Source organism: Nesoenas mayeri, assembly GCF_963082525.1.
Source record: "Nesoenas mayeri genome assembly, chromosome: 3".
Taxonomy (NCBI): Eukaryota; Metazoa; Chordata; class Aves; order Columbiformes; family Columbidae; genus Nesoenas; species Nesoenas mayeri.
Genome location: NC_137544.1, coordinates 4,545,906 through 4,565,064, shown reverse-complemented (window position 1 = coordinate 4,565,064; position 19,159 = coordinate 4,545,906). Strand labels below are relative to the sequence as shown.

Below are 19,159 nucleotides of genomic sequence, written 5' to 3'. Positions count from 1 at the left end.
AGTCCAGCGCAGGGCAACAAAGATGCTGAAGGGAGTGGAGCATCTCCCGTGTGAGGAAAGGCTGAGGGAGCTGGGGCTCTGGAACTTGGAGGAGATTGAGGGGTGACCTGATTCATGGTTACAAATATATAAAGGGTGAGTGTCAGGAGGATGGAGTCAGGCTCTTCTCGGTGACAACCAATGGTAGGACAAGGAGGTTCCACTTAAATTTGAGAAGAAACTTCTTCTCAGTGAGGGTGGCAGAGCCTGGTCCAGGCTGCCCAGGGAGGTTGTGGAGTCTCCTTCTCTGCAGACATTCCAACCTGCCTGGACACCTTCCTGTGTAACCTCATCTGTGTGTTCCTACTCTGGCAGGGGGACTGGACTGGATGAGCTTTCGAGGTCCCTTCCAATCCCTGACATTCTGTGATTCTGTGATCCTGTGATTCTGTGAGGTGACTCTGCTCTGGTGAGACCCCCCCTGCAGTGCTGGTCTGGCTTTGAGGATGCCAACATAAGAAGGACGTGGGTATGTTGGATGGAGTCCAGAGGAGGCCACAAAGAAGATCAGAGGTCTGAAGCACCTCTCCTGTGAAGACAGGCTGAGAGATTTGGGGTTGTTCAGCCTGGAGAAGGTTCCAGGAAGACCATAATACTTTCCAGTACCTAAAGGGGAACTACAAGAAAACTGGAGAGAGACTTTTTACAAGGGCAATTAAGGATAGGACAAGGAGTAACAGGTTTAAACTGAAAGAGGGTAGATTTAGATTAGGTATAAGGAAGAAATTCTTTATCATGAGGATGGTGAGGCCCTGAAACAGGCTACCCAGAGAAGCTGTGGATGCCCCATTCCTGGAAGTGTTCAAAGTGAGGTTTATGTGAATCTTGGCATGGCTTCTGTAAGTCTTTTTTTTTTTTTTTTCCTCTCTCCAGCTTCTTTAAATTTCCACAAGATGAAAAATGCTGACATGGAATGCCCTGCCTCCATACCCCAAGCCATGCAGGATGAAACTGTGCTCATAGCACACTTAAGGGAAGACTGCTGTAAAATGCGGTTGTAGGAAGCAGACATTCCTGCTCCCTAGGGTGAAGGGAAAGGAAACAAAACAAAAATACACATGCATGCTGAAAATTAATGTCTTTTTGCAGGTGATTTGAATCCAGCTAACACAGCACAGAACGTGATGTGTCTATTCCACACGGTCCCACCTGTCCGGGAGCCTCTGCCTTAGGGTAAAACCCTGCACATAGCAACTCAAGTGAGAGTCAGTGAGGATGAGGAGGAGAAAGGAGCATCCTGCTGCTCCCCTGGTGATTTATGCTGGAAGGAAAATAAGCTTTCCTGGCACAGCTTTGCAGCTGGGAGGTGGGGATGGACAAGCATGCCTGTAACCTAGCAAGGACTGGAGGGAGGAGACCTGCCGTCCTCCTAATAAGCAAGAAGAGCATGTTGTTGTGTCACTACCCTGAGGTCTCACGCTGGGAAGGAGCAGGTTTGCAATCCCCTGCTGACAGCACTCAACAGGGAACAGCTCAGCTGCTCAGTGCCTTGCAGCTCTTCTGCATGCGGGCACAGCGGGCGATGTTCGTGATACCTTAGTCAGTAGGGACACCAGGGTCAGGATCTCAGATCCTTTCACCGTCAGTGCTGACACATCTCTGCTGAACATGCTGAGCCTCTGCAGGACAGCAAGTGTCTGCTCTTTAGTAGCAAGGAGGGTAGAGGTCATGCAAGGTCTACTGCAGTTATTATGGCATGGTTGAGAAACCAGGTGGAGAGAGTCAGGGCAAAGGGAAGGAACTCTCTTTGAAATCAAGGAGATGTAATATTTTTAATGATAATTACAACAACAGCAATAATAATAACAACAGCAAGAATAATAATTGTTACTGTTATCAGTTGACTTCATGGGGAAAGAGATCAGATGCAGAGCCTTGGTCAAGAATCCATTAAAGTTGACAGAGACACCTATATTAGAAAACATAAACCTTGGAACTGAAACTTGATCACCTCTACTGTTTAACAGTCAGTCCATCACAAGCTCTGGTCCAGGTCCAATAGTGAAGTCCAAAACAACTCTCAAATGGTCTAGAACCTAATATAATCAGAGAATATTCTCACTTGGCTGTTTGGATGAGGCCACCCTGAAATGAGGGGTAACAGAATTTCATTTTATGAACATAGGCTGACCCATGTCAGTAACATTGGTGCTAGACAACAGTGCCTTATATATTTAATTCCCCCAAAACAGAAAATGAAACTAATTGAACAGTTATCTGGATAGGTTTGCAATGCAAGTGTTGCAGCATCAGTATATCCTTGGAAGGGGAAGGAAATTGGGAAGAATTTGAGGAACAAATAGTATGTCAAAATGCATCATGGTCAAGCCAAAGAAATTTTTTATTGTTGTTCTTGAAAAGGTGGTGATTGCTGGTGAAGCTAAGACAGACTACAAGAACAAGATGATGCAGTGGAGACAAGAGATAGGCAAGATAAGGACTTTAGAAGGCAAAGTAGATGGAAATTCACGACAAAGGCTGTTAGGATTTCAGTATCTTTGTGTGAGAAGTGTGTTTTCATGTCAAGTGGTGATAAAGTCAGCCAGACACCAGGTACCTGTGTCCTCTCAGCTGCACTGTTAGAGCTTTGTCTCCCCCTGCAGATCTTATCATTAAGTAATAGAGTCAGGCGAAAGAAAGACACAACCATGCAGAAGATGATGAGGAGTTGGAGATGGTTCCCACATTAAGGAAAAGGGTTATCAAAAGGACTACTTTTATTTCCACAGATGCCCATGTTTTCCCACGGTGCAGAGAGAAATCAAAGCTAGAGGAAATAAACTCCAGTGGAAAGCAGACTTCAGTTTTCCTTGACAACAGACAAACATTAAAGACGTAATACTGATCGTATCTCCATATGAGAACTAGACGAATGGTCTGAGTTGGACTCATTGTGTCTGACATTACTGATGTCTCCTTTCTTTCATGTAGCTTCAGTCAATAAGAACAAAATTCAAAAACATAGGCACCTAAATGAGTATTCTAACCATCACAGCAGAGAGCTTTGAACAAAGCCATGTGTCTGCTGTCCCAGAGGTCAGATGTTGTGATGGCAGAAATCTGACTAGACAAGACCTAGTAGGAGCAAGGGGGCCTAGATTGATGGTGAACTGGAATAAGAAACAAGTAACTGAATTGCTTCTGTTGGCAAGGTGGGACAAGAGGAGGATGATTCTTCATTAAAACATTGTGAGGGTTTCCTTTCATAAAGCAATGATGCTTTAGTTAGAAGGTGGATATTTATGGTTGTTGAAAGCACCAGGTAATTCAGTCAGACTGAAAAAGTTCAGAAAAAGAGGTCCAGTGCATCCTCTCCTGGAGTATGTATTAGTTAGAACACTCAGTCTTCTTGACCAGCTTCACCTGACATTAGCTTTTTAGGGCACTATCACCATTAAATCTCCATTTCTCCATTTGCTAGAGACTGTCTGTCCTGTCCCAACAGATGGGATAAGGGATTTTTCCTATCAAAGAAACAAAAACCAGACATTTAAGGCCTTTGTTCTGCTGAGGATGGGGAGAGTGCTTCAAGGTTGTCACACTGTCCAAGATCCAAATGGCTCCCAATCTAGCTTTAAGGACCTTTTTCCCCCATTTTATAAATCAGTAAGTATAGTCGCAGAGCATGAACACAGGAATACACGTGTCTCCCCCATAAGGCCAGTCTTCTTCCACTGCTCGACCTTCACTTAGCACTTTTCAATCCCTATGGCACCAAAAGCTGAAGGCAAACAGCTGCCTGGTGCAGTCCAGATTCGTGCTACCTGGAGTAATAAGACACCTTCAAAAAATTAAAAAAGAGAGACTGGAGTGACTTCATGGATCTACTCAAGGGTGAGGTGTGATCACCAGGAGCCTTTAGTAGAAGCAGGACAGAGCTGATGCATCAGATAGGAGAGAAACATCCTCCAAATTCATTAGTGTCTTCCATTAAATGCTGTAGGTGAATGGAAATACCCCTACGTACAAAGCTGCTTTTAGTGGTGAGGAGCTAAGCCAGATCTCCTCCATAACACACTCCTGAAGTTTAATGTCAGAGAAACATCTTTTATTAAATGTAAACAGCATTGCGCCAGAGGTCAAAGCCTTGCCACCACTGTGTATCCCAAGGTAATACCACTTTAAGCTCCACATAAACTCTTAAACAGTTTCTATCCTAAAACCAGACTGTAGGTGGTACAGTTTTTTATGATATGTTATAATAGTGCAATAAATCTGTTAGCTTAAAATCGAATCTCTGTGGCCTTTTAGAGAAATCATCATTAAATGCAAGGCCCTGTTAATGATGCCATCCCAGTGAAATTGTTTAATCTTCTAGGGGGGTGAAAGGTCACCAAATGAATTTTTTATAATACATCAACTTGACACGCAATAGGGAAAACTGTAATAGATAAAAGCAAAGGAAAAGGGCACTGTCTTCTTCTGATAGGTCAATAGCAGCCAAGAGAGTCACTCATCCACTTTTCCTTCACTACCGTGCTCCTTTTCCATTTAATATGGACACCCAATTAATACCTCAGCACCACAGACAACCTCATTTTAGGTGAATTATAGCAATTTCTTCCCCCTTCTCCGAAATGAAAGTGATCACAATACATCATAGCATTGTGCGAATTAACGTTAATTGATTCGAGTTACCAAGCATTGATGGGCCACTTCTATAATCTGGTCCTTATTGGGAGCTGGAAGGGATGGAGGGAAGATTAGATTGCATCCTCCGTTGCTTTGGCGACGGCGGTCACCTGATGGCTTGTTAGACAGTTGTACGCTTCTATTGCTGGCCCCACTGGGGTCGTCAGTAAACTGGAGTGATGTCCAAACATCATTACACGCTGCTCCGATATTAAAGCAAAGGGATTAGCACCTTATTGCAAGCAACCTGGATTTGTCATTGTGCTGTCGTTATCCAATTTCCAGATGATAATGTGACTGTGGCCTGCGGGCGTAAGGTCCTACAGCCAAACCAAGGTATGTGTGTGTATATATATATATTTATATACACACACACATATGTATACATATATATATACATGCACATGTACCCACAAAGACCCAGCACCCTAAGCCATTTTAACCCTTTGCTCACCAGGTTCCTGCTAACCAAGTATGTGGAAGAATTTTTCTCCCTTTCCCATCTGACACACAGCAGTGGTCGAGAGCACGATGTGACAGCAAAACGGGCTGACCTGGGAGCCCACACAGCCGTCACTCACCTGCGTGTCACACCAGACAAGCTCTGCTGATAGAGGTGACACCACTCACATGTTAAATAAGGTGGAGTCGGGAAAGGATCTGTCCCTTGGAGACACGGTTGACAGCTCCTCTCTGCTGTGTGCACGTGTCATGTAAATAATTGCTTTTACTGCAGTTTCTATTAATTGTTAAGGGGGAAAATGGATTCATATGTGACATAAGGAAGACAGGTCTTGTTTGACAGCACTGGGATACCAGTGCTGGGACCAGAACTCTTTACAGTGCCTGAGAAACGCAATGTGGACACTCCTGGTTCTCCTGCATGTATCTGAACATTCATAACTTCTGGGGAAACACTGAGAAACTGTGAAAAGCTCCTCCTGAGCTGATCCCCTTGATTTTTAACTGATATTTAATAAAACAAACCCCTCAATTTCAAAGATCCCCACTGGTGTGGGGGATATATGACAATATATCCTTCCTCCCATAGAGACCTGCAAAGTTTATTAGGACTCCTATTCCTAAGTCCCTCCTGCCCTCTTCATCTTCTTCATCCTCTGCTCTCTCCTGGTCTCCTGTCACCTTTCCTACCTCCTGCTCAGCTTCCTGCAGAGAAACCAGTTGAATTTTGGAAGCCCATTGCTAGAGCAAGCTGTGGTTTACACCATGGTTACAGTGGGGTAGGACTTCTAATTGTCTGAACCTTGTAACTCACTGGTGTCATCCTTGAGTAGGTTTGACAGATTTTTAGATAGGCTTGCCACATACAGTAAATACTGACAGAAATGTAGTCTAGAAGTAAGGCTCAGAGGGAAAATGTAGCTTGAGGGATCGGTATTGGTCACAGGCCCTTTAACGCCTACAGTGCCAGAAGGGGTCCAGTCCAGGAGAGCAGTGGTGAAATGGTATCATTATCTGATCTGCTTAGAATCATGGAATAGTTTGGGTTGGAAGGGACCTTCAGAGCTCATTCAGTGCCACCCCTGCCATGAGGAGGTACATCTTCACCAGCTCAAGTTGCTCAGAGCCCTGTCCAGCCTGGCCTGGGATGTCTCCAGGGATGGGGCATCCACCACCTCTCTGCCCAACCTGGGACAGGCTCTCACCACCACCAGTGTAAAAAATTTCTTCCTCATGTCTAGAAGTCCTGGCTTCTCACAAAGATCACACTGAAACAGGTGGAATGCTTTCAGTTTATCATTTCTTTTTTCCCTCAAAGTCACACACACAATCTTATGGACAGACTTCTTTGCTATTAGCAGTGACTATATAGTGGCATTACCTTCAACCTCCACAAATGACGCGTGTATGTACTCTACAAGGTAGACTTTATATTTATTTAGGAAAGTCCCTGAATAAAAAGCACTTCTGTTTAAGCTGCAGTTAATTCCTCTACTAACCATTACAGAATCCCAGTCCTCTGATTAGAAACTTTCTAGGTTTCACTGTAAATTTAGTAATGTGTATTTTTCCACAATTTTACTAGACTGTGAAATGAGGTGTTGGACAAAAATGGGTCCCAATAATTCCCAAACTATTAAAAAAAAAAAATAAAAAAAATCACAATATTGCCATGACAGAGGCGAAATCAGGAAAACAGAGTGGTCTCAAATGGGAAATGGTCTTCTTTTAGTTCTATTGATGGGTTCTTCTAGTTTATTCTCTGAGGAGGAGCCTCCTTCTATTTTAAAATGTAAATTTACCTCTTGATAATTTACACTCATTTGTTCCAGTGCTGTAATTGCCTATTAGTGTCTAGATCTTCCTGTCTGGTATTTAGTCTTCCAACATGTTTCCAACAGGATGATATCTCCTCTCGACCTTGTTTTGCTGAGTTACATACACTGAGATCTTTGTTGCTTATATCATAAAATAAACTCCATTTCCATGATCATCTTAAATTTCCTTTCCTTTATCTATTTGAATTGAGTTTGTCCTTTTTTTTGTACATCAGCAAGCAAAGTGGCACATGCTACTCAAGAGTATACTCTCTGGAGTGTTCCTAAAAACATCTGAATTAAATTTATACAATTTATATAATTATATAAGCTTAATTTTAAGGTGATAGTTGGGAGTTTAAACTGTAAGCTCTCAAGTAACACTTTTTCCACATCTTCGCTTCAGGGATGTGTGGCAGATGAAGCCTTGAAAGAGCCTCAAGTGTTGCAGTAGATGCAGTGGTGCAATTATGTACAACAACCTGCCTGAAACCTACACTACCAAGTACTTTAGGGTTAAGATGTGTCAGAATTAATGTATTTTGTACCTCTAATCCTGCCTGTGTATAGAGATTCAGTAGTAATTTCTCATTTAGTCCTCTGCATATGTATTTCTGCCTAAATAAGCAGTTCTTTGATGGTTTGCTTCACTTTTATTGCTTGCTGTGAGCCTCAAACACCGTTATTTCCTGCGTGCACACTGTTTTTCACATGCTACACCAAAGCTAACTCTAAATAAAGATTAATGCCTACAAATTTCAGTTTGTAGAACGTTAAAGATACATTGAGAAGGAGCAAAGTGGGGTATAGACTAAATGGCTTCTGGATGACTGTTCAGTTTTGTATTTCTGATTTTGTATAAAGGCACCCACACAAATGCACACAATGCACTCAGTGTTGTACTCTCTTTTTCTTTTGCATTTATATTGATATTAAGTACACTCCGCAAAATAGAGATTTCTATCTGTAAATACATTGCAGTATATATTAATATACAGACATTCACAGGAAGATAAAGCGATATGATAGCCATCTCTGAGATTCTCCAGCTATGCAAGATGATAGCAGTCATAGCAATCACATCTGTCTTTCCTTGACAAACCAATGAGCTGTGCTTGAAGTGACCCTAACAAAGGAGTTAAATTAAAATAATGTAAAAAAGGCATTTCAAATCGTAACAGGCAAGTCATTTTTTTTTAATAGGCATGACAATATGATATACAGACTTGTATATACAGTCTTGTATATATAGCCTTGCTATCCTGCAAGGTTTCTAAGGCTCCCTTCAGCCTCACTGTCCTGGGATGCAAAAATAACACCCAGTCTCTGTGGATCAAAGATCTTTTTGTTATTGTCTTGATGCAAAAGGAGCCACTAGTCTGAAGCTGCAGGGAGACTGGCCTGATTGGAATTTGCACTACTCAGGGGTAAAAATATTTCTTTTTTTCCTTCCACAGAAAAATACATGGGAATACTTAGCCTGACTTGTAATCTCAGCCACATCATCCTTGCCTGATCTAGCGTATACTGCCTAAAAAGAGACAGATAGACAGTGGGGATACTACATGTCCCAACAGGAAAACCCTGATTTCATTTCACAAGTTATCTGTGGCCTTATTGCATCAGAAATGTCAGCCATGAGTAATTCCAGAAAAGCTATGACTGATGGGGAGCAATAAATAATGTTGCAGAGGAGCCCAAGCAGTGGACGAGCTCTGAGCTGGCCCTGTGATCTGGTGATGTTCATATCCTCTTCAATAGACATCCCTGCTGAGGTGGTAAATCTATGGCTTTAAGCTAACACTGCTCCTATACTAAACCAGACTCTTTCCTGGGGACCTGTCCTGTTCCTGGCTGCTCAGCAACTAGTTAATCTTAGATTACAGAATCATGGAATCGTTTAGGTTGGAAAAGACCCTGCAGATCATCGAGTCCAACTGTTAACCCAACACCGGCACTAAACCATGTCCCTAACAACCTCGTCTATGTGTCTTTTAAATCCCTCTAGGGATGGTGATTCAACTACTTCAACTGCTTGGACTGGCTGCACAGAGTATAAACAGATGGGAAGATAAGCCCCAGCCAGTAGAGCAGTCCCTGATGTGAAGAAGATGTCACTTCTGCCTGAAAAAAAAGCAGGAACAAGTTCTCCTCCCTGGGACACAGAATGTGATCATCTTCTCTAGGTGATCTCTGCTTGCCCCCCATGATGTCACAATGATGCATTCAGGAACCCACAAGCATTCAGTGGGGTTCTGGTGAACTTACTCTAAGGAAATCTACACCTATTTCCTTTCCCACACTGTAGTTATTGTTGCTCCTCTTGTTCTGATCATCAATAATGAACACACTGAATGAAGGGTCCGGTACCTCTCACACTCTGCTGGCTACAGCCTGTCAAGAGATGTCATAAAGACATGCTAAAATTGCCTATCACAGGCCGTAGAGACTTCCTACAACATTTTTTTTGCTGTCCCATTTTGTGGTATCCTACATTGCAACAAAAATATCCCCATCAACAATAATGATGTTAGTTCCCCTGATAAAAAATATTGTCTATATTCAGAGTTTGGCCCTGATTTAAGATTTGACCTTGCAAATGATAATTTTCCAATGTGCTTAATATAACACCACTTAAAAAAAAAAAAAAAGTTATTGTCCCACTGTACTCGGCACCGGGGAGATCAAACCTTGAATTCTGGGAAATGGTGAAGTCACCATTCCTAGAGGTGTTTAAAAAACATATAGATGAGGGGACATGGTTTAATGCCAGAGTTAGCTTATGGTTGGACTAAATCCTGAGGGTTTCTTCCATTCAATATGATTCTATGATTGTGTGATTCTGTGAAAAACAAAACCAAAACTAAATAACAGAGCAAAAAAAAAGATTTCTGTGATCATAGAGCAGTGTCCTTACTGTGGGTGCTTCCCCATCATAAGCCAGAAAGTGCTTAGTAGAAATGTTAATCATGTGAATAGTCATTTGTATCACTAGCAGCCAACAGACATCAGGATGGTACAGGGGTCAACGGTAAATGTTAGAAGATATGGTATTAATTAGAGAAAATAAGTCTTAGACAAATCCAATTTCTTTCTTGAATAGATAGAATATGTGTATACTTGGGTAAGGCTCAGTAGTGCACAACATCAAAAAATAACATTATGCAATATCAGGAGAGTACACAATAAGGTTGCCAAACATCAAATCCCATGTCTCCTATTATAAACAGATGGGATATTACCTTTTTCATATTACCCATATGCTTTTAATATAGATTCAAGATCTGAGGCTGGAATACACTGCTGTCTGCTCCCTTCCCAGCCATGCTCCTCACAACCTTCTCTGCAGATAAGGGCGGCCATCTGGGCCATGTAAATCATGGCTGCAAGAGGCTGAAAAGAGTGAGATGAGGACATGGGAAGGGGGGGACAGAAAGAGTTGTTTATTGCTTTGGAGGAGGAGAAAAAAATGACCTTCAAAAACTCCGTCTTGGTACACAACGTCAATAAAAAATTAGTATGTAAGAAGCTGACCAAGAACTCGGTGACTGGCAGACTTCAAAAGGTAGCTTCTATTGAGAAATCATTATAAAGTAAAGGGGTGTCCTGTGTTGTTCTGTCAAAAGCAACTGCTGGCCTGATTCTTTATCTATGTCAAGAAACAAACATAAATATAAAATCCACATAAAGGTAGGTGGACTGATACATTATAGAGAGAACAATCAAGCACAGGCACCTAGACCATATGTTGTGTTGTGTTAGATCTGGGCAAACAAACTGGATGGATTGTATCCTGGAAAGCTAGAACTGAAAAGGAATTAGCAAATACAGTGAGCAAACAGAGGATCATGAGCTCTTCTAGTTCTGCGGAAAAATGGGTTAATGGGATCATTGAATTCTGTCAGTAGAAAATGGGATTTAGTACCACTTTTGCATATGGCACTGATATAGAGGAAAACTGTTGGTTTTTCAGACATATGCACTTCAAAAAGGATTCAGAAAATAGAAATGGAGAAGGAAAGAAACATTATCCAGGACTCAAACCTTGCAAATTATTAAAAAGCAGACAGCTAAGCGATTTGATTAGTCTGGAGGTATCTGGAGAAGAAGGAAGAAACTCACTGATGTAACAGTGAAGGGAAGAACAAGGGACTCTCATGGGAGGGAAAGTGGACAAGTACTTATTGCAGCAAAAACAGGGATAAGAATCCAACATCTAGGCATACATTCAGGTAATACTGGATATGTCCAGCTCTTGTATCTTCAAGACCTGATGGTTTTCTAGAATAAGTAATTTAGCCAAAAAGAAAGGTCAACAGTGAGGTACCAAAGTGAAAAGCAGTGTCCTGTGTCATGCAGAAAATAGAAGAAGATTAAACAATCCTCTCTGGCCTTAAAGTTTAAAAGTATGTGAATCAAGGTTTAGATCTGCAAGCTAGCTAAGGCAACAACCCATTTTTTTGTAGTACGTCCCTTGTGCTACATCAATTTATAAACATTTGTAGATTTAGTTGTTTAAAATTTAAGAGCCTGAACTTCTTGAGAAACGTTGACTTTATCAAATACTTTATAATTTTAAGGTAAACATCTGGGAACTCTTGTTCTTGGCTTAAAGCAACATGGACACCTCTGCACTGTGTAGATCCATGAGCACCAGCAGAATAACACAGTAATTCACAGTCAGGGGTCCAGCTTGTACTTGGACATATCTCTGTTATGGAAACTTTATAATGTGTTTCACGATGGTTAGCAATATTTCAGCCAACAGAGAACTTACTCCTTATCTTAATAAGCACATAAAGTGGTTAAATTGCCTCACTACACTTAAATCAATAACTGCTGGTATTGCATCTAGTACTTACCTGTTGCTGTCTTCTGTTGAAAACACTAAAGCAGGCTGAGTCACCATTAAAGTATCAACTGGCAAGCCAAGGCCTTTCTGAAGGTCTCCACTCTGATGAGAGTTGATAATTGTTCTGGCCAAACTCTTTAAGATATCACTTGTTAACTCATTTTTTGGATGGCCTGGTGGATCACCAAGTTCAATGATGAGCACTCGTGATGGACCAGCTACATCAGATGGCTGTAGAGCTTGGACATTGTTCGATCCTCTCCCCAATTTCTGTGAGTTAGACCTGCTATGAACGGCAGTACAAAATGCCATGTCAGGGCAGTGATATCTCTTTTTGCTAGCATTGGCTGAAATTACTTTTAACATGCTTTCACCTCCCAGCACATGATGGACCACCCTGACTTTGTCATGGCCAACCTTCAGGAAATCAGCCAATCGATATGTTGTATTTGCTTCACCCTCTTCCCCAACAGCCTCAGTTATAGTGAACGCTACAAGAAGGGAAAGGCCAGCAACTATTTCTACAGGTTCCTTCTCATGCAGGAGAACATAGAGAAGATTGTCCTCAAAGCTAAAATAATTGGCTCCTGCCCTTTCATTCAGTGAGAAAGAATATGGTGTTGGAGAGATGTATTTCCCTTGAACGAAAACACGAAGGCTGAGTGGTTCATTGTAGAATAGAGCGAGGGGCAGTCTGGTTGTGTTTTGGCCACTGAGGAGGTAGAGTCTGAAAGCCAGAGGTGCTAGGTCTGGGAAGCAAATTGTAGTAAGTTGGGTGGATGGCAACACAGAAAAGATAGTAGAGTGATGTTCTTCAGGATAACATGACGCATGCCATGTCACTTCACTGAAGGTGTCCATAAAGGTGCCAGTCATTGCTACCACTGGAAACAGTCTCTGGCTGACCATAGCAGGGTCCAAGTTTTCTAGGATGACGAGTGCATGATCTGTCTCCTTGCAGAAGTAGCCTTCTATTGAGGGCTTGGAGATACACTTGCTGTCATCTCTGTAAATTCCTGGAAGAGAATAGAGATGGGGAGAGAAAAGAACATGTGAATTGTTACAGACACCATCTTAACAATTTGTGCTATAGCTGCTTGTTTTCCCATTCAGTGTTCAAAGACACTTTTGCTGGTACTAAAATTTTGCATAGTTTTAAGAGAAGCCTGGACACTAAGGGATATTAAATAGGCAGAAAGCACATCTACCTCGAGGTGTCCTTTACCTGAAAATGGTTGAAGGCTGAAAATGAATGACAGAGAAGTGCCATATACACTTGTCTTGTTCTTTCCATATATCAAATTACGGCCACCATTGAAAGACCAGGCAGGCAACAACAAACAAAATCAACCAAACAAAAAAATGAGAAGAGACCAGAACATCATTAATCTACTCCAGCGGTCAACAAACTCACCAAGTTTAGAGTTAGAAGAAAGCACCATATCCAGACACCTACAAATTGCAGAGACCCTTACAGGTGCTCCAAGTGTCTAAGCTCCCATTGCCATCAATACAGACAAAGCAATTTAGAAAGCGAGGAAGTTCACCCTAAAATACCTCTGCTTTGTCAGATGGATTGCCCTTTATAGTCTTCCAACTTTACTGATCAGAGGTAGGATCCTGTCACTTAAACACAAGTGCATAATGTCACCTGGACTTCTTTGGGTGCTACAACATCTGTAGATGTAACACACCATCCATGGGAGTGCAAAAAACACTTAAGGTAATATTTTAGGTATTTTTTCACTGATAATAATAGGAGCCAAGACACTTCCATTCACATCAGAATTTGCCACCGAATCCCATCCCAAGTGTCTGTGGAGACAAGTCACAAGAGGGTGGAAGGATATGTAAAGAAGAGATGCAATTCACAAAGTCTTTTGAATTCAGGTATGCTTCATCTGACCAAATACAGGTCTCTGCTTTAAGATTAGAGAAATTGTGCCTCAGGCTGTAATGATGAGATCATCATTGATTACAAAGAGAGAATAAAAGTAAATGAATTCAGATATGGGCACCAAAAACATAAACATTTCTGCCTGGGGCATCTTAGGAAAAGATGTGTGTTTCTGTTTTTCCTTCCTCTCTTCAAAATAATATCAAAGGAGGAATTTTCTGCTGCAGCCAGCTATAATCCTCCTTCCCTCCTCAAGCCTGCCTCTTCCCTAGTTAGCTGTGCTCACAAACACGTTAGGCAAAGCATGGCCAATATCTAAGTTAACTCTGTGTTCCTCATTTTGTAGCTCTGGGGATGTATGTGCAGATCAGCGATGCTTGATGCTAATGATTAAAAGTGAAAGGGACAGCAGCATCCTTGAGCGTCACAAACTCTTGGATGAATAAAATGGCATTCTCCTATCAAGAAAAAATTACAGCTGTGAAAGAGAAGAAAATACCAGTCTCCTGGAAAAGAAATGAACTATGAGAAATAAGGCTGGGTTCTGCTTATAGTCACATCTCAATGCCTGGATCCTGTGGACACTCACTTATGATTTATTTCAAGGGGATTCCTCATGTGCAAACCACTACCCAGGTCTGTGAGCGTTTCCCAGAATGAGCCATCACTCTGCACATCACCAAGGAACGCAATTAAATTACATACATTTCAAGCTTTGTTCAGGGAAGAGGTCCAAGTCAGAGAAGATCTGTGCGAAAGCCCCTATTTTTAGATACCAGCTTGGCATTTTCTTTCAGTTTTTCTTGCCTTTCTTTCCTTTTTCTTGCTTTAGAACTGTAAGTATTTTGCTATCAGCGTGTGCCAGGGGCAAAAGGAGAAGGAGAAGCAACTTCATTTAGCAGCAGAAGTGGAAACTCTGTGCTAAGAGATGTTCAGTATTGTCCCAGAAACCTCCCCGTGTCTCCCCTCGGTGACATTGCTTTTGTCTACAAATGGGATTAGCTGATATTTTGTGATTTCCCTGCAACTCTTCTTTGCCCTGCCCGCCTTGCAAAGCAGGTTTGCTTGGTTTCCCGTACACACACGTATCGTTGCTCATCTCCTTCCAAATGGCCTTATCTGCCAGTCACAATTTCTGCAGCCTGCAATTTCGATCGCTTTTAAATGAAACCCGTGCTGGCCTTAGTAATCAGAACGTCATTTACAATTTACCGCAAAACACGTTTATTCGGTTAGTAGCACATCGGAGAAAGAGAACTCCATATGAACTCGTCGCTGAAGCCCTAATCTGATTATTTCCTCATGAAAATCCAAGCAGGGGTGCTTGTAAGAGGGGTCTGAGAGGAGAAGGAAGAAGTGAGTCCTGGCCACAGCTGACTCTCATAATCAATGCGAACAGATAAGTGACGTGTCAGGGCCAGCAGCTAATCTGCCCTGAGGCTTTCCTCTAAAAAAGGCCAGAGTGGACAGGACTTAATAAATACTGAGTGACCACTGAATATTGAGGTGACATGTGCTATTTACATTGGCGATGAACAATAACAGCGATAAATTCCAGAAGCATCCCCCCCACCATGGGTGAAATTAGATTAAACAGGTTATATTTGTGTGTTTGCACACACGTGTGTGTGAGAGGGAGGAAAGGAAGAAAAACAGGGAAACAGAGAAACTTGACATATGTGAGTCAAATGGAGAGCCTAGAAATGGGTAAGAAAGATGAGAAAATGTTCATACCTGTAGCAATCAATGCACAGGTGAGGTGAAATGTCATATTGGGAATTGCAGAAGAAGAGGACAAGTGTTTGTCAGGTGCTTGCATGGGCACATATGGCACATGTGTGTCCTCTTTAGTGTATGAAATAAAGAAAAATAATCCTTGGAGAGTGAGTGTGTCCACCCTCTGCAGCTATTTCCTCAGTCTCAGAGAATAAACTTTGCTTTTCTGCAGATTCCCCCATCACCAAGTCAAGTTTATTATTTAATTACGTACGTGCACACACACACATAGACGTACAAACATATATCTCTATATGAGATCTTTAGCACTCAGGTTGCTTCTAGGGCTCCTGACAAATATTAAATTTGTGTCAATATTTGTCCTTCCTGTCGTGAAATGAGGATTTTCCACCTCATTTCACATTTGAAAAGAAAAATGTGCCAAGGGGGTCCTCTTTGCTTAGGAAAAAACCACCACCACCACCACCATCTCATATCCTTTATTTAGAAAAATGGAGCAGGAGGGAAGGAGGGAAGAGTATTTTTAAAACAGATATTTTGACTTAAAGGCACATAGAGTCCTTTGCAAGCCTCCTGCCTTTTCCCAAGTTCCCCAACGACAAATAAATAAAATAAAATAAAATAAATTCTACATTTAAAATTGAATGAAATACATCAACATTAATGATTTTCCCCTTCAGGTTCACACCACCATTTCCTTCAATAATTTTTACCCATTTCATGATAGATTTCACAATTCATGGTACAAGGAAAAGTAAAGTCTTTTTTTTGACAAAAACAAAAGACATTGCCAGTTTTTTATCAAAATAAAATAAATCTCCCTCAATTTTCTTTCCATCCGACTGGATTTGCCCGTCAGTTATTTCTAATTTAACTACAATTATAGTTACAAAAATATAAAAGTGAGTAGAGGAGGAGGAGAGAGATAAATGAGACACTGTTTAGAAACTGCGATTCATTGGCCTTGGGCTGGCCAGCACATATCTTTGCTGAGGGGGAAATATTCATCAACATTAACTGTTCCTTTTGACCTGCTGACATTCAATGTGAAATAATATATATATATATATATATATAATTTTTTTTTAAAAAAAGGGCTCAGCAACAGGACATTAGAAATCTAGTGAAGGTAAATTATTCTGAGGTCAGTTGTTTTTTCTATACAAATGGTTTTCTATGTTTCTTGAGCTTGGATGTTTCCCATAAATGAAAACATTCCCATCACCTTCAGCAGATGCCAAAACAAGGAATCTCCCATCATTTTTGGAAACCTCACTGACTGTAAATTAGCGATATCACTCAATTGAGTTTAACAGTGTTCCCATGGGGGATAAACACACTGATATGGAATGCAAAGTAGCTTATTTAACGTGGGTTTCTCACAATGGATGTGTTGAGAACACACACATGGGAATATGTGGTGGCATGTGTGCTTGCTCATATATTTGTGTACATACGTGTGTGAGATACACACATAAAGATACACACATAAACTCGTAGCAGGGACCATGTAAATAAAAATGGAGTGATTGCTTTAGGCTGTTAATTTGTTCTTTTAAAGAAAATTATCTTAGAAGGAAATGAGTCTCATAACACCACACTGTGTGGGTTTTTATGCTCTCCTGTTTTATCGTTCCTCCATAAAAAACTTTGAACCCCCTGGCCAATTTCAGTCACATTTGTGGACTCAAAGATACTATGTTCCCACAAGTTTTGTAAAAGTAGGTGCCCAAGTAGAGAAAAAACAGTTATTAGAGCTTTCACTGAAGGAAAGTCTGTAGTATAAGCTCACTCTTATTATACATCACAAGATCTGCATTGACCCTCCTCTTCCATATAAAAATCCATAGAAAAATAAGTGTAGTAGGTGAAATATTTGTTCTTGCGTTTATTGTTTGTGTGCATTGATATATTCACACACATTGCTACTATTTATTTGCCATTAAATCAAGCATTACTTACATCTTTCATGTGGTTATACACTTTTAATGCTTGCACTGACTCTTCAGAGCTCCCTCACGCCTGAGAGGTAAGGCATATGTGTTACAAATGATAATATTTCCTTTCAAGTTGTGAACAAAAAACTTCAGTTTTCCATTTTCCAGAGACTATAGTAATAACTCATTCTTGACCTTAAGGCATAAGTGCACAAGCAAAGTATTAAGAAGAGAGACTAGAAGCCTTCTGAGGCCAGATTGCTCTCCAAGAGTGATCAAAAAGAGTCTTCTAGAAAGAGCATGGGAAGAAAGCATGTATATAGCAATGTTCAACCAAAATGCTCCTCAAGCTTTCAGTTATTTACAGGTTAGGAACCTCTTGAGTCAGAGACATCATCTTTGGTCTTCATATTTGAGAGAAAATATCAAACCTGCAACATGAACATGCAAAAATCTGTGAAGGAGAATAACCTGGCCATAATATATCTTGAGCCCTCTCAAAGGAGATGGCTCAGTAAATCTGAAATGCCCTTTAGTGAGATTAACCAGTGCAGGCCTTGTGTCTAAGTTGAATTAAGAGATGTTCCTTGTAGTGTCACAGAACTCCTGAAATGCTCTGCTGCCACAGAAAGGCGATCACACCTGGAAATACCTGGGCTGGATGAAACTGAGCATTTCATGCATCAAAATCAATAAAATAATGGGTGCCAAGGCCAGTTCCTTGTCCCTGAGGCCAGCTGGCATGGTACTCCCACAGTGTTAAAGCCACTGACCCTCCAAAACCTCCAAACTGCCCTTTTGGATCAGCTCCTGACCCGTGTTAATTTCCAGAAAATGCCCAGGAATTGTCTTGGACACTGCTGGGTTACCTGGGACCAAACTGGGTTTGGAGCTGTCCTCTTGATGTAGCGACCAGGAATCTCCAGTGTCCATAATCTAGTGCTGCTTGACTCAACAAACACCAGGCCCATTCCTGGTATTGTCAGCCCAGAACAGCTTGTTTATCATTTTATTAAACTTAATCAGAAAGACACAATTATGGAGGATTTTTGTCTGCATTATCATTAATGATTAGGGAACTTGGGTCTTTTTAGCCAAACCGAAAACACAAAGTTCCCCATAATGTCTACTTAGGGAATAAATCTGATATGGTGAAAAAAAGAAGCATTACCTGACATTATGTTGTGCATGGAGACAAAAACGATGAAGCATTGTAATTGAACTACACTTCATGATTCAGTGGATTTTCAGAGAGTTCCCAAAAGTGAGATAAATTAAGCACCATTAAACTGTAACCCAGAATGAAGGAGAATGAGGAGTCATTACTATAAACCCTACTGTAATGCTATCAAAAGTGGGGCAAGAGACTGAGGTGAATGGGACAGAGTGAACCCTCATAGGACAGCATGGGAGAGATAATTTGGGTCTCCATAGCCTTCCTGAAGGGTAACAATACACAGCTAAGGGGTGGAAATAGTGGCTTTTTGTCCATCAGTCTGCAAAGTAGGACCCAGGGCCCTGAACGGAGCTTTTAGTTGTTCTTATGAAGAAGATAATACAAACTGTTCCCACAAACCTCTTGAAGCCATTAACCATAATTTAAAAAGCCAATAGCTGGGTGTGACAGGGATCGTGTCTCCCAGGAAAAAATGACTGAAAGAGAAAAAAAGCAAAGATAAACAACTTTTAATCCAAATTATTTCAGCTTTGAAAAAAAAAAAGATGCTGCTCCCCGACTAGCCATTTGCTTCTCACATCACTACCAAAGGTTTTCCTGTTGTTTCCC

At 41.2% G+C, this 19,159-nt stretch overlaps 1 protein-coding gene across 1 annotated transcript in view; it reads right to left on the bottom strand.

Annotated features, from left to right (window-relative positions):
- Positions 1–19,159, bottom strand: part of PKHD1 (PKHD1 ciliary IPT domain containing fibrocystin/polyductin) — a gene marked incomplete at both ends in the record, with an annotated part of 264,384 nt that overhangs the window by 15,974 nt on the left and 229,251 nt on the right. The window contains one exon of the mRNA XM_080341064.1: positions 11,813–12,818. Coding sequence (XP_080197190.1) covers positions 11,813–12,818 — 1,006 coding nt within the window. The remainder of the gene's footprint in view (positions 1–11,812; positions 12,819–19,159) is intronic.